This window comes from Hippocampus guttulatus, chromosome 13 (genome assembly GCF_054856545.1).
Source record: "Hippocampus guttulatus isolate MCC_2025c chromosome 13, RoL_Hgut_1.0, whole genome shotgun sequence".
NCBI lineage: Eukaryota > Metazoa > Chordata > Actinopteri > Syngnathiformes > Syngnathidae > Hippocampus > Hippocampus guttulatus.
In genome coordinates this window covers 16,917,386-16,939,642 of record NC_141273.1, presented here as the reverse complement: position 1 = coordinate 16,939,642, position 22,257 = coordinate 16,917,386, and the positions used below count along the sequence as shown (strand labels likewise).

General features: G+C 45.8%; 3 protein-coding genes across 3 annotated transcripts in view; 2 read left to right on the top strand and 1 right to left on the bottom strand.

Annotated features, from left to right (window-relative positions):
* Nucleotides 1–16,375, bottom strand: part of plekhh1 (pleckstrin homology, MyTH4 and FERM domain containing H1) — a 63,858-nt gene extending 47,483 nt beyond the window's left edge. The window contains exons 1-3 of the mRNA XM_086127714.1: nt 16,267–16,375; nt 15,132–15,209; nt 14,434–14,480 (exon numbers count right to left, since the gene is read on the bottom strand). The gene's annotated coding sequence lies outside the window, so the exon portion shown is untranslated. The remainder of the gene's footprint in view (nt 1–14,433; nt 14,481–15,131; nt 15,210–16,266) is intronic.
* LOC147196723 (uncharacterized) lies at nt 1,556–11,947 on the top strand. The gene is made up of 2 exons (XM_086127715.1): nt 1,556–1,756; nt 11,168–11,947. The coding sequence occupies exons 1-2, from the start codon at nt 1,727–1,729 to the stop codon at nt 11,798–11,800; spliced, it is 663 nt and encodes a 220-aa protein (XP_085983841.1). The 5' UTR covers nt 1,556–1,726; the 3' UTR covers nt 11,801–11,947.
* Nucleotides 16,376–16,536: 161 nt separating the features above from the next.
* Nucleotides 16,537–22,041, top strand: zfp36l1a (ZFP36 like 1 zinc finger CCCH-type a). The gene is made up of 2 exons (XM_086127687.1): nt 16,537–16,764; nt 18,694–22,041. Exons 1-2 carry the CDS (start codon nt 16,714–16,716, stop codon nt 19,744–19,746), a joined length of 1,104 nt encoding a protein of 367 aa, XP_085983813.1. The 5' UTR covers nt 16,537–16,713; the 3' UTR covers nt 19,747–22,041.
* Nucleotides 22,042–22,257: the final 216 nt, after the last annotated feature.

Genomic DNA, 22,257 nt, shown 5'->3' with positions numbered 1-22,257 from the left:
ATTTAGCCTGGATTGTTAGCGGAGGTGAGCAAAGAGTCTCATGCATGTTTATGTTTTTTTTTTGGGGGGGTCAAGATGAATTTAAAATGACATAATTTTTGCGATCATGTTTTGGTGTGTATTTCGGGTTGAAACAACTAATTTGGGCAATTCTGGGGGCATCCATGATAGCTACAAGTTTGTTTTTCACGTCAGGGCTCAGTCGCTGTCGTCACACTTGAAATGAGTGCTCGACTTGCTTTCTCCTGCTTTGATGTTGAAATCACGACCAATTAATTTTTAGAAATAAATAAATTGCCGTTGTATTACACCCGTACGAACATGATTTTTTTGTTTGTTTAATTGGGGGATCTGCAGCTTTAAGGAAGCCAAATTTTATTAATTTTTTTTTCTTTTTATTTTTTATGTGAATCAGTCACTCCAAACAACATCATGCAAACATCCGGATCAGATTTATGAGTGACTCGATAAAGACGAAATAAAAATTGCTCTTTACATTCAGACTCGGGCCTCTTGGAAGTTGAGCAATATTGATTGTAAGCTGACACAAAAAAACTTCATTGCACAAGGCTGGGCTCCGACGCTCATGCCAGCCAACCAACCGGCCTAACAAACAAGCGAGAAAGCCGGGGAAAAGTATCCCAGGGAGTATCCAAGACTCTTGGCCATACCAAGAAAGCGCTTTCTCCAAAGCAACCACCGTCTTACCCAGAGAGGAACTGATTTATGCCACATTGGCAAGAGGTCAGCGTGCCCCTCAAATTTCTGATAACGGACAAAGTTGGCTTCCGGACAACAAACGTCGGCCGGTTGAACACATTGTACCTTGGACCCGCCGAGGTGACGGGTCACTTGCGGACGAGCCTGATAAACAAGCCCTGCGGCGGCGGGCCGACCAGAAAGGGGCCAACAGTCGCACTCATTCATGCTTTCATGGGGGAAAAAAAAAAAAAAAAGCTATGCCGCAATCAGGATAATAAGTCGCTTCTACTGGGAAAGATGAGGCAGACGGTTCCTCCCTCATGCCCAGCCACCACACACTCAGCGGTGCACTTCGCCGAAAAACCGTTTCATAAATTGCCAAGCAATAAAGACAAAAAAAACATTATCTGAAATGGTCTGAAAATGCCATTTTCAGACCCTTTTCACGTACAGTCAATATAAAATGAGGAGCTGGGATTAAATGTGTGGCGTCTGAAAAGACATCTAAATAACGTCTTTGGGAGTGAATGAGTTAAATATTGACTTTTATAACCCTCCCCCCATTCAAGGGTCACGGCGAAACACTTGTTCGCATTTCCTCGTCGCATGAAAATGCAGTACGTTGGAACACCGCGATCCGTTTCTCCCAAAGCGACCAGAAGCGGCAGCCCGACGACAGCCTTACTCAGCCCTCCGAGTTATTTATTTGAAGAAACGTGCGAGTGGAGGCTGCAAAGTTCATTAGCCGGTGACACAAATTTTGTTGGAAGCCTCTTGGCCGCGGGGAGGTTACGAGAGAGAGTGGGGCGGGGGTTGGGGGGGGTCGACATGAAAACCAGAACTATGACTTGGACGAGGTCAAGTCCTTAGTGCGCCATGAATCACCCAAAGAAAATCAACAAGCGCAGCCCACTCCCACCGGAGTCTTTTTCCATGATCCGAGCAAGGGTGACACGGAGTGGCTTCGAAAATAGGTCATAAACCACACGGCTCAGCTATATATAAAATTCCCTGCCAAGTAACAATGTTTGGAAGACGGCGCTCGGTACGGAAGGTGAGGCCCTGCGTCCTAACGTTACCTTCGGTGATTCCACAACTGGGCCCGTGCCTACGTGCCGCGCCGCGGCCAGACTAAACATCAACACGTCACCGGCTTACATTTGGGGGCTCGGAGAGGAGTGTGAAAGCTCCACTCAGCTGCTGGCGGCAACATTAACACGCTCGCAGATGTGCGCAAACGCTCCGACGGCTGCGGTACTGAAAATGTCTGGATTGTCAAAACTGCTTTTGCCACGACGACTCCTCAAAGTTGAGGGCGGCGCGCGTGAGCGGCTTGTTGCAAAACTCGCTGGTCACAGCGACACGATGGAATCATCGAGTCGTCCTTTTTCATGAACTCGGTCAATGAGGAGTTACGTAATGTTTATTGACGACTCAAAATTGTCTGAAGGCTGCTGCAAAGATCTGTGAGGAATGGACACCCACACAAACAAGTTGCTATTTGCTTACAGAGGCCACAAGATGGCAGTAAAACACATTTTCCCCATTAGACAAGGCAAAATAAAACGTGGCAAAACAATGCGCCCCACTCGTCTGGTACATGACGAACGGGTGACTACGCTCGTGCTGCTAACGTCTGCGAGCTAATGCGCTAATCGCTAATCGCAAATGCTCATCGTAAACAATTGCAACGTCTTTCAAATGTAATATTCACGGTGTACAAACCCCACTCGTGAGTAATATTGCAACTCTGTTACGATAGAAACGGAAAACAAATGATACCTGGCTCTTCAGGAGCCAGAATATAACTCATATTTCAAAAGAAATGATCTCATCATATATCTGCCTCGAGTTGACAGCGGAAAGCTTCGAATGGCATGATATGGCCCCTTTAAGTGTTCAGACGGAAACAAAAACAGAATCGTTTTCCAATGTTGTCAGGCCCCAAAAGTGGCCTTGCTGTGAAAACAAACGGTCCAAACAAAACACACAAATGGTCCCTTCAGTGTTCTGAAGAGCGATCCCGCTGCATCTTCACAGACGTTTCCGGCTTTCAGACAATCATGACAACGGTGGCGTTAGCCCGTTTTGAGACGGGTTCTCAAATGATTTCAAAATGACGTCGCGAAAACAAACGTCCACACCCCCCCCCCCCCCGTGCAATCTTTATATTCGCCTGAGGAGCATCAGAAAGACAGGAAGCTCCTCCCGCCACGAACATTTTCCCTCTAACCTGGCTCACATCTTTCCGCTAATCACACATAAATGAATATTTTCATGTCTTTGACTTTTCTTACGGCGCGCTTTTACTCCATTTCTGGGGCCAATGAAATTTGCATCTCAAAAAAAGCCCATCTTTGTCTCATCCGCCGCCAGAAGTCTGCGCCTTCTTCCAGGCTTTGAAAAGCCCAGCGCGCCCCCCCCCCCACCCCACCCCCGCCTTTACCCCCGTCCCCTCCCAATCCTTCATCCATACTCTCCCCCACCCCAGCTCTGAAGGCCTTCATATTTCGGGCCCTCTCGCTGACAGCTGGCTCTGATTATGGCTGTGAAAAATGGGGCAGTCACGCCAACAATAACCACCCCTTCTCCGCACCCCCCACCCCCCTTCAACTCCACAACATTCCTGCAGCATGACTCCGCACTTTCTCCCGACTGGTGCTGCATGGGCCCATCGCCGCCTGCCCCCCCCCCCCCCCTGTCTTTCCTCAGCTGTCCCGTCCTCGAAAACAAGCACAGACGTTTATACCTATGTCTATGGCAGCTTTTGCCATCTTGAGTTATAAGAACACCGGGTTGGGTTGTTCCCCCCTACCCCCCGACGCTTTGCAAAAACTCCCGCCGCCATCGCGCGCACCCCCGTACTCTGGAAAACCGGGCGAGCTTGCCCAGAAAAGCCTAAATGAAACAAATTCCGCCGACATAAAACTCAAGTTGGACGGAAACCTGCACCGTTCATTAGCGCCGATGATTGTGAGGGATGAATAAACAGGGCCCTGGAGAACGATAAAGTTAACACTCACGCCCAGTGAAAGTAAATGTACGGCGTACGTTACTTTTCAAGCCTTTGTCAGCTGGTTTGTCAGGTCCGGTTGGGTCAGGAAATACCGTGAGAAGCTGTACAATCGGTTGTTCGGCATACTTGTCAGCAGCGGTAGTTTGGGTGAACCTGTCGAAGCGGGCAGTGATCGATTGTTCATTCAACATGTGGACTGGACCGGGGGGGAGGTCATGAGTTCGATCGGTATTCGATCACTTATCTACGGCGGGTATGATCAGCGATGAATGCATATGCTCAAATATTCCAATCTACTCAAACAATCAGCAATCAATGTGGTATACAGTATGTGGAGTGCGTTACGGAATTGAGTTAGGGTTGACCGACCTTGGTGGATGTTGCTAGATGCACAACTCAAGCTGTAAATTAAAAGATTCAATTGAATGTCCTTTACACTCATCAATTACCATCACCAATTTAAGCTTGTTTCCAAAAATAGCGCCCCCGAGGGCCGCCGGTAATTTTCCGACAGGCTCTATCTCTCCTATCTGCCGCATCCAAAACGGCCAAGCTAATCCCGCTGTCTAACAGGGAGCGGGGAAGTTCGGAGGCCAGCAGATGCCCGGTGTCGGGTTGCATAAACAAGATGGAAGCCTTTCCTCATTCATCATGTTGACGAGTGGACTTCGATGTTAGCTCGGCGGGTATGAGTCACGGCTGCGCTCCATATGGGTCGCTATGGCCAAGCAAGCGTTGAATTTCACCGTTGGAAATGTTTTGTGCATTTCGGGTTGTTTTTGTTAGCTTTTCCGAGGTAGTTAGCTTTGTTCTGATTGACAACTTCCTGTTCAGTTCGCGATCGCCTTTTGTTTTCTGTTTTGTGCTGCGTTTAGAGCGTTTATTGCAGTCACAAACTGTTGCTAACGACGGCGACATCACAACCCTGTCCTCCATTATGTTAAATCGCTAAGGGTGCTAAAAAAAAAACAAAAAAACCCCAGAATGAATTCCGCTGACATTGTATTGTACCTGTTGCTGGTGTTTAGCATTAGTCGCTAGCAGCGCTCAAGTTAACCTAAAAATGACAGTGGACGCCAGTCCAATAGTCGCCATTCCTACTGACCACTTTTTGATAAACCAGGCTCGTTCAAGTGTGTTGTTTTAGCCGTCAAAATAGCTACTGTGGTTCTGACGTCCCTTCGTCTCATCGACCAAAATCTTTTTTTTTTTTTTTACCCGAACACTTGATTCTTCCATCGGATTTTTAGTAGAATATCCAAATACCAAAATATTCAACATCTTCAGACCTATTTTCTTACAATGGGATCAGAGAGAGGAAATTTTTAAGGGCACCCTGAGCAACGTGTCATAATGGGACCGAAACTTTGTTGTTCAGTGTACTGTACCGTCGTCACCCGTGGGCATGTGTACGCAGAGATGTCGTCCTAGTCTACATTTAAATGAGCTGCCGCGCCGTGAGTCATGCGGCGTGAACACTGCCCACGGTGGAAGCTCCGCACCTACGCTACTGTGGAGCGCTTCGTCTCACGCAACGGTGTTACCCGGGCCATATGATAACCACTGCCATGAGCCGTGTGTGTGTGTGTGCGCGTGTGTGTGTGTGTGCACAGTATAGCGCAGTGGGTGTCTGAAGCAGGTGAATTCCCAGTGGGCGTGTACAGCGCCAAGCACTGTGTGTACAGTCAACTCTCGCTATTAGCGGTGCACCAGGCCTGGATGTATTGCAAAACTGTGTGTCTAACGGACGCCTGTCCCTGTAAAAGTGCAGACATTTTTTTGAAAGAAAAAAAAAAATCTAATTTTGAGGTTCGAACATGCTCCGTGCAAAAATGAGAAGGAAAAAAAAAAAAAAAAGTTCCTGTGTATGGTTCCACCAATCGACTTGAAACTATTATAAGAAGACGTTAAAAGAAATTTGTAGGCCCGAGTCCGCCATTTTGTTTCGAGCAGCCATTTTGGGGAGAATTCCACAGCTTGAATTACTCCTACGAGCAAATGAGCCACAATCGGAAAGAGATTTCCAAGACAGCTGGGCAATGTTCAACTGTGATTCTTTTTTTTTTTTTGCCAGTGGCCTCTCCTTTGATCGCAGCATGACGTCAAAGTTTATTGATTAGTTCGGCGATGTGTCATGAATTTTACAGGGGTTTTTTGATTGGGATTTTTTTTTCTTGGCATTTGATTGCAGGCGGAGCGGGGGGGGGGGGGGGGGGGGGGGTCTGTCTGATAATTTTACAAGGACACCAAGAAGATTTGTCATAGTTTTGTAAGGGGGTATATGTGAACTTTTTTTTGTTTTGTTTTGTTTTAATTTAAGGGAAGCAACAGATAGAAAACATGAGCAACTGCTGCTTCCAATTGGGTTGAGGGTGAAAAAGGAGGCCAGGACTGGCTGGCAGCAGTTTGGCGTTGCGGCTTGGGGCTGCCAGACGCTTTACTAAGCGTGCCGTTGTTTATGAGCAGGGGTTGGGTTGAAGAACTACAAACCATCATTTCTGGGAAAGCCATTGATTTTTTTTTTAATTGGCCTTTGTAGAACCTACAAGCGGTAAAAAAATAATAATAATTGAATTAAAAAGTGGCGTCAGGAGAGAGAAGTCAATCCAAAGACTGTTTGACAAGCGTAAAGAAGTGTTTTCATATTCTGGTGTCACACAAAAATCGTGTATTTGGCCACTAGGTGATGTGTGACTTTAATAGTGCTGACTGGAAATGAACACTGGTGCATGTTTTGGACGCTTGCATGTTCAGAATAAATACGGTCCATCCAATGTAAAGTTTCTGTGTGTTCAAGTCCCTCTCTCTTTTTTTTTCTCCCCAATAACAGTCTCAATTCCTACGTTAGCACTCTTAACCCATTTAATCCCAAATTTTTCCCAGACATTTAAAAGTCAAAATCAGGTGTCATTGGTAGCCCTTTGAAGTAATCAGTTATCCAAATTTTTAGAGCCCTCTAAATTAAATCATTGTTGTCCTTCACAAATGTGACCGGTGGGATTAAATGGGTTAAGCGGCATATCGGATCATAACACTTGTTCTCAACAAAGCGTTGTTTTGTAGAGCAGCCTCGCTGCTTTGGAAATGGCAACTGTTGACAAAAACACGGCCATTGTTTTACAAGGATGAATCGGTTGTGCATTGGTCGAATGCCGCATCTGTCGTTTTAACAGCTCCGATGACCGCAAATTAAGAACACGGGCTGAGAAAAGTTGTGTCCCATCCGTCAACGTCTGGATGAGATTTCCATTTTGAAGGCAGACATCTTTTCTTTTCATAACCCCCCCATACCCCCCACACAATGCGTCATCACCGACTCCCATATATCAAGATTCCTTGCACACCACCACTGCTCCGATGTAATAAATAATTCAATAAAGTTTGGGGGGGGGGGGGTCGCGCTCTCGATAGGGCAACCCGGATGTATAGCTCGGATCTGTGGCGTGAAGGTTATAGTTCACCCGCTTCAAACACAAACAGCAAAGTGGTGGGGTCAGTGTCTCCATCAGAAGATAAAAGAATATAACACACGATTCCAAAAGCGCCAAGTGCTGGAGCCCGCTGCTATCACGCTGCTGTTATTTACTTCGATGATACACTCTGCTGATGTTTTGGTCAACAAACACAATCCGGAAAGTTAAGCCTGTGATGAAGTCGGTCCCGGAAAATATCATGCGAGCGGAGCAGGGTTGGATTACTCAGCCGCTCGTCTTGATCTCTCTTCAGCAGCCGGTGTTTTTGCTCATTTCCTGATTGTTCTTCGCTGAATAGAAGACGGGGAGCGTTTTGCCGGGATCACGTGGCTGTCTGGGCGCACAATCAGAATCGCGTTTCCCGACTGTGGACTTTTTTTGGAGCAAGTGAAGAGGGATAAGAAGTCCCGGGGTTTGTCCCGCATCTAAAATGAGGAGGTGGATTTTTATTCGCAACTGGTAAAACTCGTGAGTCGAGGCACGAGTGTGCCTCATTTGAATCACGGAAGAAATGGCACAACATTACACTGCGTGTACTTCACAGAATACGTTGGTCTGAGCCAGCGGTGATCACGCCATCCACATATGGCGCCATTTAAAAGAGCCAAGAAAAACATCCGTGTTGGAAAACGACGCAAGCCACCGACAATCAGGAGGTCGTGTCTCCACTTTGCGCCGTTTTGTTTTGGTCGCGGCGACCTCTAGTAAAGCTTTGTGTTTTACCACTCCTCCTTCTGGAGGCTTGTGGTCATCGTGTCTCGTTAGCCTCAGAGGACGTGGGGTGGGGTGGGGGGTGGGGGATTGTGAGGGAGAGAATGCGGGTAAACGATCCAGCAGCGATTAATTGTCCAAACGCCGGCCGCAGCATTGTTAGTGGTCAACCGCCGAGTGGTCTTGCAGACAGCGTTCCCACACAGCTCGCCAAACCCGCCGATCCCCCCCCCCCCCACTTCTCTCATTACTGGGTGGGCATCAAGATGCCATGTCGGAGTTGGGGGAATTTGAGTCACCTGACTTGACTCAAGTCAGATTTAAGTCTCCAAAATATGAGACGACCACAACATCAAACTTTAGTCGTCACCATAAAAGCCACAAAAGCAGGTAAGCTACGTTAACGACCAGATTTAGCTTGTTCATCATTAACTCGGCTTCATGCCGGATATACGTTCCACCGTACGAAGGCTGCTTTCGGAACTGGGAAAGAAATGATGTGATTGTGATTGTGTAACTTCCTAATGACATGCACATATGTGACTTCTCTCCACCTGTGGACCATCGAACAATGATGTTTTCGGCCCGAATTGCGGCAAGCAACAACGGATCCAAACAAGTGTGCCAGAGTTTACCGCACGTCTCTCGAGAGGGGATTTTTTAAATTTATTTTTTTAGACTGAGAAGGCCTGGCTTCTGCTTGAGCTTCCTGACCCGTGTTTCCTGAAGAACAATCTCTCTGTCCACCTCGAGGGATCATGGGGAAGATTGGCCTCCACTTGGCGGAAAAAAAAAACTCTCGTCAACGCTAAGGGACTGGATATCATGTTGCATTGCTGCACGCAACTCAGTTACACAGGCTCCCCAAAATTCAGACATAAATGTCTTCCAAAGCATAAAAATAAATGAGAGTTGTGCATTATGTCAAAAAACAAAGAATAGAGTAAAGAATAATAACTTCATATTAATAACTTCCTCATCGTTTTTCGATTCCGGTTTGTTTTTAAATATTTGATGATTGAAGGGATATAACAAGGTGACGACGGATGCCGGTATTTGCTTGTGGGAGAATTAGTAAGACAAAAGGGCTGGTTTTTAAATACACAACCTGTAATTCTCTTTGTTTTATGCTTACTTTGGCAGCAGATTTCAACCAGGAGGTGGCATTCAACAGCTGGAGGCCTATTTTGAAGAAGTGTTTTATGGGGGTCGGGGAATTCATCTCGGGTCACTGGTGTCTCAAGTCGCCACCGTATTCTTTCAAAACGTGGATGCATGATGCTGGATGAATTGATTTCTTTTGAGCATTTGTACCTAATACAACCTCAAGTGTCGTGTGAGTTCTCATAGGGATGCCATATTGACTTTGGCACTGCGGCCAAATGTGTCGGATCAGCCTATTTGGTGTTCAACACTCAGCTGTATTGGGGCGTATTTCGAAAGACACGCTCTGCTGCTGCTGCGCCTCACATGCTGGGAAAAAAGCGGAAGTTACATAAACATGACTTTGAATGGGAGATGAAGTAACGGCGAATTAATCCATGGCGAGCGTTTTGTTTGGGTGAAGACAATGTTCCCGTCCATATCGCCGCATCGCATTCGTCAACAAGCCCGTTCAGTGTATCTGATCTTCCACGGGGCCGTATTTCGTCTTTTAAGACGCTTCCTTAATGAGCCTGTGGTTTGCCTAAAGAGGGATTTGGTGCGGCGCGCGTCGGAGATGACCGCACCGCCCGTGTTTGTGTTTGTGGGTGATAAGTGTGTGAGTCTGTGTGTGTGTGTGTGTGTGTCACGCAGCGCCGCTAATTTAGTGTGGCGTCGTTACGCAACGAGTCATAGAAACGTCACTTTGACCGACACGTCTAATCTCGGATCGACAGTAATTCCTCGTTTATGGCGGGGGTGACGCTCCAGAAAGAACATGTGATCAGTGAAACGAAGCCCAACAACTTTGCGTTCCCTCGCAAAGATTGCAAGATACCGCAGTCATAGGAGCAGGACATAGGGCTGACAACATCGAATTTTACTGCAATTGTAAGAAAGTTCTTCTTTCTTCATGATCATGTTTTTGTTCATCTATCTATGCCCGCAACATACAATGGCACGCAGAATTAGATGGCGCAAGGTACAACTAACAAGTTGCCATTCACAGGTCAGATTTCGCATCGTGTGAGTCAAGATGATTGTTTTTGTAGTCATTTTTTTTTTGGGGGGGCATTTTCAGTCAGGAGATTTATCTTGCGTTAAATGAGTGCCTTGTTTCAACGAAGGGAGGGAAACACTGCTTTGGACAACCACAAGACAGCGTTTGAACACTGAACCCTGACAGGCAGAAAGCTGCCCTCTGTCGACTGTTTGGCGCAAAGGCAGCCAGGTGGTTCCGCCTCGACCCCCCCTACCCCCCACCACCACCAACAACCCCCAATGTGTGTGTTTCTTTCATCTACTGCATGCAAAGATAAAAAAACCCCGTCATCCCACTCCCGTCATTTATCAGCGAGCTCAAGCCGAGCCCGCCTGGCTAATCGAAGGAGGGCGCGTTTGAAGGCGGCCAGCGAGTGAGCCGCCGCGGCCTGAATGCAGACAACACAAGGCCATCCTGGCTGCTCAGTACAATACGATTTGGCCGGAAAACGCTGGAAACAGCAAGCGCTGGATTTTGCCGGACTGCGAGTTGAAGGGCAATGAGTTCATGAGGCATCCAGCCGTAGAAAAACACAAATCGGGATGGTGAGTGGTGACAGAGTCCGATTGCCGGGTCAAATTGATGCCGTGCTCCAGAAAATCTTAAAGGCGATGAAAAGACACATTAAGAGATTTTTTTGAACGTGAGCATAGCCCAAGTTTGAACTATTAAGCAAGTCCCCCCCCTCTTCCTCATACATTGCAGGAAATAACCATTACATAAAAATTAAAAAGAAATTACTGTGAGTACAGGTAGCACTGAAAAATATGGGCAAATGTCCTCGTTTTAAAAATAACTAAGAAGCCGAATAATGTGGAATACTGTGAGAAATGTTCATCGTTTAAAAACATATTTTGAAATCACTGAAAAGTGTTGAAATATGACATGGTTGCAATTTTAAAAAAATTAACATCCTTTATGAAATTCCCAAAATAAAATGACATTTAAATTTGACACAAATCGTATTTTCTAAAGAGACCTTGTGAAAACATTTAATAGCTAAATAAGGTCAAAAGTTGGGCTGCAGCTAATGCTGAAGTTAATAATTGATTTTATTTCGATCCCTCTATTCAAAAACAGGACATGTACCGCCAACAAGTGGAGCAGCTGGAGCTCTGGTGCAGCCGACACAACCTCGGGCTGAACACGCTGAAGACTGTAGAGATGATCGTGGACTTCAGGAAACATTCTTCTCCACAGTTGCCCCTCACACTATCCAACTGCCCCGTGTCAACCGTCGAGACCTTCAAGTTCCTGGGAATCACAGTCTCCCAGGACATGAAGTGGGAAGTCAACACCATCTCCATCCTGAAAAGGGCCCGGCAGAGGATGTACTTCCTGAGGCTGCTGAGGAAGCATGGCCTGCCACAGGAGGTGCTACGACAGTTCTACACGGCAGTCATCGAATCAATCCTGTGTTCTTCCATCACGGTTTGGTTTGGGGCCGCCACAAAAAAGGACAAAATCCGACTTCAACGGACAGTTAGGACGGCGGAAAAAATCGTTGGCACCGCCCTACCCACTTTTGAGGACTTGCACACTGCAAGAATCAAGACAAGGGCACGGAAAATCCTCCTGGATCCCCCGCACCCTGCCCACCACCTTTTCCAGCTACTCCCCTCAGGCAGACGCTACAGATCCATGCGCACCAAATCCAGTAGACACTTAAACAGCTTCTTCCCTCTAGCCATTAACTCCTTAAACAGTCACTGACGTAGTCACTCTTCTTGTACTACAAATACTGCTACTGGTTACTCTAAAATGGTTCAATGATTTGTTGTTTACGATGATACTAATGCAGCGTGTTATACCGGAGACAAATTCCTTGTGTGTTCTACATACTTGGCCAATAAAGATGATTCTGATTCTGATTCTGATTCTGATGTCGTCATATTGGCAGTGCAGAAAATGCACACAAACTAATTAGGATTCAGTTTCTGATTTGATCCAAAACATGTCCAAAAATGGACAAACTTTTTTCAAAATTCTTTTCCCAAAGTAAAAGCAGATATTTGCAAATGTTTCATTTTGAAAAAAAAAAAAAAAAAGATATGTTTGTTTGTTTTTTGTTTTTTAATGACATGAACTGATATTTTGAGGTATGTTGAATTTCTTCCATTTTATTTGGGCAGCTGGTTGCACAAAATAAAATCATCTGTATCCAGATATATATTTTTTAAGTCGTTGTATAGTCTACTTCAAAAATGCATCGAGAGCCAGATGATTTTCAAATCCCAAATTTGAATTAAACATTCTCAGTTAATATGAAAAACAAAACTTTCATGGTGACCCTAAAAGACCTTCATACTGTAAATTGTAGATTTTTTGTTTTTTTTGGGGTGGGGGCAGAGGGGGCATAAGGAGGGGACAGCAGTCGTCAATCATCACAAGTTTTGCCTTCGGGCATCCCACAAATGGATCTGCCACGGAGCGGTGGGATTTCGCTGAAAGTTTCTCAAGTCTAAACACGCTGCTTGTTATTGTGCGTCACTGGCGTTTGGGAGCTCGTCCATCTTCGCAAAGAGGACGACATCTGACGCAATCCCTTAAGAGAGCCGATTGATTTTTTTGGGTGGGGGGGCTTTTTCCTTTCAATCAGGAAACAGGTGCCTCCTCAGAAAGCCCGTGAGGGAGTCGCACACAATCGAGAAGGCAACATGCAAAGTTACCATCTTTCTTTCTTTTTTTTCCCCTCTCTCTGTAAAATTAGGACGTGTCCTTGTCTGATTCCGACTTTTATTTGTCATAAAAAAATACAAATAATATTTATTGACTTAATTCTCATACGAATAAAACTTCTTTTATGACTGTCATATTCGGACTGTTTTTTTTTAATCCGTTATTGTAATAGAACGTGTTTTATTTGAGGTGATTTTAAGACTTGAGACTTTTTTCAGTCTTGCCAGTTATGAACCTGTGCGTCAAAAATGCAACTTTCTTTGTCATATTTTTGCTCATGGTACGAATCCTCTGATAATACTGTTATTTTTTTCCCCCAAAAACTTGAAATTTTCACAAAACTACAAATTCATTCTTAAGACTTCAATCGGGATTAAAAAAACAAACGTCTTGATATAGCTTTTATTACTTGTAATATTAAGACTTTATTCGCACAATCAGATTTTTTTATATTCTTTCTCAGATGACTATTCTTAATTATTTTCTACACATTTTACCTATTTTATTTCTCGTAAACTTAACACATTATTTGTGTAATATGACAACTTTTTTTTTATTCAGAAAAATTGTGAGAAAAAAACGTTTCTCAACGTTTACTTGTAATCTAAGGTTGTCAACTTGATTTTTTTTTATTTTCCTTTGGAGAAAAATTACCTCACTTGTGATTTTATGAATTTTTATTTGAGGGCAGGAGAGACTTTTATGTGAAGTCTCATTTTTCCTAAAACTTTGCATATGCAATAGATTTTGACTTTTTTTTGCTAATATTAAGAATTCATATGAATTTCTCTCAATTTTACTCCAGCAGCATAACACCGCAACATACTGTATTTCCTCTCATTTTATTGTCGGGAAAATTGCAGCGGCAAGCAGACATGGGTCAATTGCGACCTGGAAAGACGAGCGCCGCGTCTCCGATCTCGGTGCAAATGGTGGAGAAAGTTAGCCAAGCTGGCGTTTGAAAGGTGCCGGACGCCAATCAGCGGAGTAGCGGTCCTTTGAAGCACAGACGTGATTTCAGGCAAGACTGTCGTCTGGGAAAGCACTCCAGGCCCGCTCGTAAAACCCTTTTCGTATGTTAAAATTCACACGTGCGGGCGCTTGCGCTCGGCTAGCCAGCTAGCTTCGCTTCTCCTTCAAAAGTCATCATAACTTGATGATGGCCAGTCTTAATTATTACATAACATAAAAGATCGGCCTCGTTTGGCAGTGGTCCTGTTCCTGACACCCCAAACCCCAACCCCACCTCCATGTGGCTCCCATGTCGGCAAAGAAAAGGGAATGTTTTGCCCTGCCCACCACTCCACCCATCATTGCTCACCTCCTCAGGGCAGTCCTGTGTAGTCATAAACATCCCTCATAAAACCAACCTGACCCCCTTCCCCCACCATGACAGTCCCTCCTCCGCTTCAACCCTCCCCCCCCCACACCCACACATTTTTTCTGTGCTGTAACTAAATCTTGACATTGACTCCATACATGGCCGCTGGCTGCTCCGTCATAGAGGTGGTGGTGGAGGTATGGGTACTTGGGGGGGCCGGCACAACAGACCGCCACAGAATTGTGTAGGTTTCGCTCACAGTCGTGGCGTCTTTTATTGAAAGTGGCCTTGTGTGACTGTGGTTGAATCAAGTGACCTCACTCGCGCATGTATCAAGTTCTCCTACCTGATGGAATGACACCCACATCACTTGTCGGCAGGGCTGCAAAATGCCTGCGGGGAGAGAAAAATACAATATTATTTCGGTAATATTAGGTGTTTCTTGCAGTGGGTGGGGTGGGGGGGGGCTTTTCTCGTAATATTTTTGCTTGTTGAAAACATGTATTCCACGTCTATTATTATGACATACAGCCTCACACCGCTTCACACAGACACTTGCTCATAGGCCATTGGAACAATGGAGAAAGCTGCCGAGATTTTTGGCTGCTTTTTCGAAGCTTTTAAAATGTCATAACTTCATTCATTCTGAACATGGTGACAACGTTTAAGCATCGTTTTGTTCCTTTCTTATAGCTCTTTCCGGTGACTTTGGGCTTGCTGTCACTTTCCTACAGTTTGACTCTGGAACAGATGAATTCCACTTCAAGCTTTTCTAATGGGGAGAGGGGGCAATTTGGAAGCTTGATGAGAAGGTGGGGAATTGTGAAGTACAGTAAAGAAGTAAACCACCTACTGGCCTGGCTGGAAAGTCCCAGGAGTGATGTTAGAGTCCGGCAATGAAGAGTGAATTAATTAGAGAGAGAGCAGTGGTTGATGGGGAGGATAAGCACAGTGGCTGCCCGCACAAGAGTAAACAACAACTAAAGCCCACCATAAATTCATTATTTGCGCCAAGTACATGGTTTTATTTAACACTTTACTCACTTTCAAGTTTCTTGCAAGAGCTCCTCGGCTCACTTGTGACTTCTGGAAGAAGGCAAATAAGTTTGCTTGCAGTAAAAACTAAACAGGAAGTAGAAGAAAAATGGGAGGGAAGGTTGAACGGCAACTGCATGTGGACAAACTACCTCGAGTTTCATTTTACATATTAAGTAAGAATATGACATTTCATATTTTTACGTATAATTCATGTTTTTAAAGAATTATTGCAAGTGTTCTTTTCGTAAATATGAACCTTGAAAGCGTGATTGATTTGATTTTTGAGCGCTCCATTAGTGCTGCATTTTGGAATGACCTTGAAATCTATAAACTGAGCAAAACAAAATACGGAATAACATTGGATGGGATGAATTTTAAGATTTAAAACACGTGCTTCATTTGTATATTTTGTTAAGAGATTTTCACATCCATTATTTAATATTTTTATATTCCACCCCTTTGTTAATTAATTTAGAATCTCTCGATTTGATCAATTGAAATCTAGATCAATGATTGCTATTCATTCAGAAATATTTAATCTCACACGTGTATCCTTGTTTGAAATGTGAATTAGTATTATTTATCTTAGTTTTTTCTTAGTTGATGTTATTTTATTAATGAGTTAGTTTATTTATAATTATTTACATAACTTTTTCTTTGTTGTTTTATTGATTTATGCGTGAAAATTATGTAGATTGGATTGCCTGATTTTTGTGTAATATATATATTTTTCCACTTGACTTGACTTAACAAGAGATTGTTCCTCACTGCTTTATATGAGTTTTACACATCAACTGAAAATGAATTATTCACTGTTAAATTACATACGGTTTAAAAAGCCGATCATAGTTGGTTACAAAGTTCTTCAGTGGTTCATCTCAAACCGTAAATTTTTCTAACGTGGTCGCCGATGTACGCATGCGCAGAAGACCACAAACTAGCTCGAGTACAAACAGGAAGTCTAAGAAAAAAGGAGGGAAAAATGCTTCGAGTATTGTACGGCAACCCAATTTGGACAAATTAAAATGACTGGCCCGTACAATGCTGAGGAAATTGTAAAAAAAAAAAAATAATAATAATAATAATAGACAACGTTCCCTGCTTATTTCCTTGCTTTAAATGCTATTAAATTGACACGTACTTTGTGGCACTGTTGTAATGTCGTACGCGGCGTGCCGTAAACATGTTTCCGTTGCAAGCTTGTGCATTCATGGATGCGTGCAGATCTGAGTTGAAACCTCGAAGTGGGGAGGCGTAGTAAAGGAAGAAGAAAGAAAAAGAAAAGAGGAGGAGAGGCGACGGGGGAGGGGGGGGGGGGGGAGAAAAAGTTCAACAGAAAGTTAACGCCCCGCGCTCGAGGCTCCTCCTGCTGCAGTATTATAAAGCAAATGTCGGAGCGAGCGCGGGCCACTGGGGGAAGTTATGCAGGGTCAGTAACACACATACGCACCCACGCACACGCAGGGGAACCGCAAATCACGCACACGCGCTCGGTCCGGCAACAAGTCGTGTGCGCAACTTCTCAAACATTCTGGTTTGGTTGTTTTTCTTTTTTGGACAACTTTTGGGGGAGTTGGTGTCTGCAAAGATGACCACAGCTGTGGTGTCGCATTTCTTCGACTTCGAAGCAATCAATAAGGTAAAAGCCTTTTTTCCTGCTTGTTTGTGTGAAGGAATGCATCGCTCGACGCCCTCGTTGTGATTCGATTATTCCTGCTCTACTTTTAACCAATTCACGTGTACTTTCAATAAAGCGCTCCTGTTTTGTTTTGCAAGCTCTGTGTAGTCACAATGGACGTTTTTTTTTTTTTTTTTTTTTACTTTAAAAGTGGAGCTCAGCGTGCTCGTTGCACATGAGCGAGCCCTTAAAAAAATCGACCGCATGCTCGCGTAATCATTCACCAGATTTGTCTGGCGTGGATTAAACAGTTTTAACGCGTGTCCACCGCAGCATGAAAGACGTCTTAACGTGCCTCGTTTTATGTGTGAGATTTCCCTCCAATAACCGCCGCCCCCGCCTTAACAGCCCCCCCCCCCCCCTCCACTCATGCTTCTCTCGGTGTATAGAGAAGTACAGCCCGGTGGCCACTTTGTCTTTCTAAAGCGATGCCGCCTCTTTTGTGGGCCTGCTGGCCTCCCCTCTAAGCTCATGTGCTCTATTCTACTGAGAGCAGCCACACATTCCTAACCAGGGTAACCAGCCAAACCAGCTGCTGTTCTTCTATACGGCCTTGCATCCGCTCGTCCGCACTCCCCTCGCCGCCCCCCCCCCGGGAAAAAAAGCGCAAACATGAGTTTTCCTGGGTCAAATTGAAGCAAACATGATCCCATTCTGATCACTGGTGTGGCGCTACCCAACACTGGCACAAACACGGTTGATGTCATTTTTCACGCGTTTTGTTGTTCTTGAACAATTTCTCCCTAACAACCTTGAACCTTGAATAACCAAAATATATGTGTGTCGTGAAACAGGAAAGATGAACATCTTTAACGTAATTAAACGAGGCCCTGTTCTATGGTCCTTGAACATCGTTCGGAGCCGTTTCATTGACATTTAAGGCTCCCAATTTTCATGAATGAGCAATTACGGTTTTAAATGAGGTGAACATGTGGGCTAGAGTGTTGTGTAATACTTTTTTTTTTTTATACTGCTGAATTATGAGGGTGCGTTTGAAATCACTCTTAAGTTGTGAGTGGCTTTAAGAAGGTCTATCAGCCGCGGTGGAGGAGTGGTTAGCATTCCGGTATTCAGGTTTCTTCCCACATCCCCAAAACATGCTTGTTCGCTCCATTGAAGAAGTTAAATCGACTGGCACCAATTCAGGGTGTACCACGAACGACTCTTGCCCAAAGTCAGCTGGTAACGGCACCAATGAGGCAAAGCTGTAAAGAAAATGGATTGATGGTTGGATTTACTAATGTCGGTTCAAATACCCCCCCCCCCCCACAGACACACACACACCCTAAAAAACAGTACTTCCAATATCCACAAAATCATCCGACATGTTTGCAGTCAGAACATCTGTCATCTGCGGCTCGTCTTCTTCTTGGGGTCTAGGAGCGACTTCCAAGTGTTTCTGATAGAGCGCCACGCCACTCTTGTGGCCTGTTGCCGCAACTGCAGTTAAAAATCATCTCCGACTTAGTTTCACGCTGGTCAAATTGCAAGAACGTTTCAAGCCAGCGCCACGGCGCTCGACTGATTAGCACGTCCGCCTCACACCGGGAAGGTCGTGAGTTCGAATCCGGGCTGCGGCCTTCCTGTGTGAAGTTTGCGTGTTCTCCCCCATGCCTGCGTGGGTTTTCTCTGGGTTCTTCGCTTTGCTCCCACATCCCGAAAACGAGCGCGGTAGGCTGTTCGAGCAGTTCAAGGTGTACCCCGCCAACTGCCCCAAGACAGCTGAGAAAGGCTCCAGCTCGCCCGCGACCCCCCCCCCGTGAATAGAAGCCGTTCGGGTAACGGGTGGCCAGGGTTTCAAACAAGAGGCGGCCCAACTCCAAATTCGAAATGCAGCAAAAAAAAAAAAAAACCTTGGCTCATAAAAGGGTTGTTTGTGTGTCCTCTCAGAACAACAAGCTGCTGGGCTACAACGGCAACCTGGCTGGCCCGCACGCCAACGTCTCTGGCGCCCTGCTGGACAGGAAGGCGGTGGGCTCCCCGGGGGTGTACCAGCGGCGGCACTCGGTCAGCAGCGGCAGCACAAAGTTCAACCAGAACCAGTTCCTCAATAGCCTGAAGGTGGCCGAGCACTCGCCGCTCATCACGGGGCTCGGCGGCGGCCACAACAAGGAGAACCACCTGCGTCTGCGCGACCGCTCTTTCTCCGAGACGGGCGAGCGTCTCCTGCACAAGTGCTTGGGCCCGGCCAGCCCCACGGGCGGCCAGGTGAATTCCAGCCGCTACAAGACGGAGCTGTGCCGGCCTTTCGAGGAGAACGGCGCCTGCAAGTACGGCGACAAGTGCCAGTTTGCGCACGGCATCCACGAACTGCGCAGCCTGAGCCGCCACCCCAAGTACAAGACGGAGCTTTGCCGCACCTTCCACACCATCGGCTTCTGCCCCTACGGGCCCCGCTGCCATTTCATCCACAACGCCGACGAGCGCCGCGGACCGCCGCTCAAGTCCAACGGCGCCTCCGCCCCGTCCTCCTGCTCCTCCTCGACCTCGCCCTCGGGCGAGATGGAGCGGCCCAGGCTGCAGCACAGCTACAGCTTCGCGGGCTTCCCCAGCTCGGCGGGGTTCCGCGACAGCCCGACGTCCGTCACCCCGCCTCCCGTGTTCTTCCCCGACGACGTACCCGACTGGCCCAGCAGCAACCCCTTCACCTACTCCAGCCAGGAGCTGGCCAACCTGTTCGTGCCCAGCCTGGGCGGCGTCCCCCTGGCCCCCGAGCTCGGCAACGGCGCGCCCCCTTCCCCCACCAACGGGCCTTACTACTTCCGACCCATGCTGGAGTCGCCCCAGATGTTCGAGTCCCCGTCCAGCCCGCAGGACTCCCTCTCGGATCAGGAGGGCTACCAGAGCAGCTCCGGCAGCAGCCTGAGCGGCTCCGAGTCCCCGACGCTCGACACCTCCCGCCGACTCCCCATCTTCAGCCGCCTTTCCATCTCAGACGACTAGACGGCACGCCTTATCTTGCCCCTTTGTGTTTTGTGACATGCGGAGAACGGGGCCCGAGGCCTCGGGTGGCGTCTTTTCCTTGGTGCTGCCACAAGGATGTAGCCAGTCGGGGCAGGGGGGGGTCCCCCCTGTAGCCCCGCCCCTTTTCCCTGCCAAACGTTTGCCCCCCCCCCTTACACACCGGCCATCGAGGCTGTCTTTTTTTCCGCCTTAATGCCGGCTTGCTGTCCTGTGTGTAAGGTATGCGTGGCGGGTGGGGGGGCGGGGTTGAAGTTGCCCCGGGGACTTCACAGGCGGAACGCTGCCAACCATGACAGAGGGTGTGAAGCTTAACACCCGAGAATCACTGCTCAAAACCTTTTGATGAATTTACGACCCAGGAAAAACGCACCCCGCCCCCCAGGCCTCCGTTTGGGAAGCCTAAAAGTAAGTGACTGGCAATTCCTTTTAGTGCCTCAGTTTAGGAAAAACATACCGTTTAAGACCAGTTTGGGCTCCTGAACCCCAACAAAGTTACAACATTTAGGCAGCTCTCTGCCTCCGTTTCTGAAACCAGATGATCCAAAACCGGGGGATTTACAAACTATTTTCAACCCTTCAGCCCCAGTTTGGAAAATCTAACATGGTAATCCACAAAATATTTTTGGCCGCCCCTGTCGTTCAGTTAGGGAAACCGTACGGCTCCAAAAATGCGACTTGTAAACCGTTTTTGGACCCCCGCCACAAAAAGACACAGAAGCCATTTTGGGCCCCTGAGCCTCAGTTTGGAAAACAAAGTCAGCCCAAAATGAATTCTTTTTGGCCTTGTGTCTCTGTTTAGGAAACCTGGGGACCCCCCAAAAAAAGCAAAAACCACCAGAAAGGAATTGAACTGAAAATCATGAGAATTGACTCATGATTTTTTTTCTTCTTCTTCTGCCATTTTTTGTTGTTGTGTTTTTGCTCTTGAATGTGTAGCAGCACGAGTGGCCTTGGAAAACAAACCGGGGGACTGTACAGTATTGCACTAGCTGCCCCCCTCTTCCCTCTCTCTCTTTCCCCACCATCCAAAAACTAGAACAAACAAAAAAAACACACAACCCTTGAAAGATACGACTAGCTAAAAAAAAAAAAATACATAGAAAAAGTGCCTCGGGGACGGACGGGGTTAGTGTGTTTTGCGTGGGGGTGAATGGACTTCTGTGCTTATGTAATTGTGATGTAGGGTGAGTCTGCAGGAAGGACTTTTGAACTGGAAGTTGGTGTCCAACCTGCCCCCCTCCCCCTTTTTTTCTCATCCTGTTGCTGGTCACTGGCTTCTTCTTCTATTTTTATTTTTTTTAATCTTTATTAAGCTGATCATCATTGGCCACCTCACTCGACAAGATCTCCAATCTCTCTTTTCTTCCTTTTGATAATTATTTTTTATTAATGTTATTGTTATGGTTGTTATTATTATTATTAATATTATTTGAGAACTTTCCAGACAGAAGGTTTTTTTTTTTGGGCTTGTCACTGCTTATTTAACTTATCAGAACATATTTATTGGTGATCAATATGCGTTTTTTTTTCTTCTTTTTTCGTTGTTTAATTTTTGTATTTATCTGGATAATGAACAATAGAATATATTTTCTTTTATGTTAAATTATGATCTTCCATATTAATCTAAAGATTGTGAAGACATTTTGTCATTTTTCTTTGTTTTTCTTTTGTTTTCGCCACAGTTTAATATATTGTACTTCTTCTGCAACTACACTTTTTCTTTTCTTTTTTTTTGTCAAAGTGAATTTAAACTGCGACAAGGGGGAAAAAATGCCGTTTTGGTTATTTATTTCACGTCTTCCCACGTAACTGCAATTCCACCGGAACAATCTTGCTGATCCCCCCACCCCCACCCTTTTTATATATATTTTTTCAACCGACACGTTTTGAGTGCTTTCGAGAAGTAACTCGGGTGCTTTGAAGACTTTTATGTTTTATTTTTTTGGGATAACGTTTCTCCTCTTCACCCAGTCTGCTGTGACCAAATGGCTTGAGGAAAAATGAGTTCAAGTGCCTCGTTTGCGTACATTCCAGGTAGCTGAGTTCGATCGAGGACCTGTTTATTTTCCTGTTGCCTTCACGTGTTCAGTTCAAAAAACCAGGGCAGATTTTTGGGGGGACACAAAGAAAGTTAAACGACAATAACTGTTGAATGTATTTTTTTCCAGTCATGTTTGTCACTACAGTCCTTTTCTGTTGCCTCTTTCTTTTTTGTAAAATATTGATTGCAGTTCAAAGTCAATAAACCCCGTATTTTTCGGAAAAAGTTTCAAAGGTGTTGTCTGCGTCGTGTTGGAATGTTGAAAAGTAATGGAACTTAGGGACCCAAACATTTTGCCACCCGCAATGGCTTACATTGCACATATGCTTGTGCGACAGACATTCACGACAACAAACATGCATCGCTCCGTTTTTGGTGCACTCTGACGTTCTAAATGGCAAGTTTAAACAAGGCGCTAAATTTCCAAACGGTCTGAGTAAACCAGTACA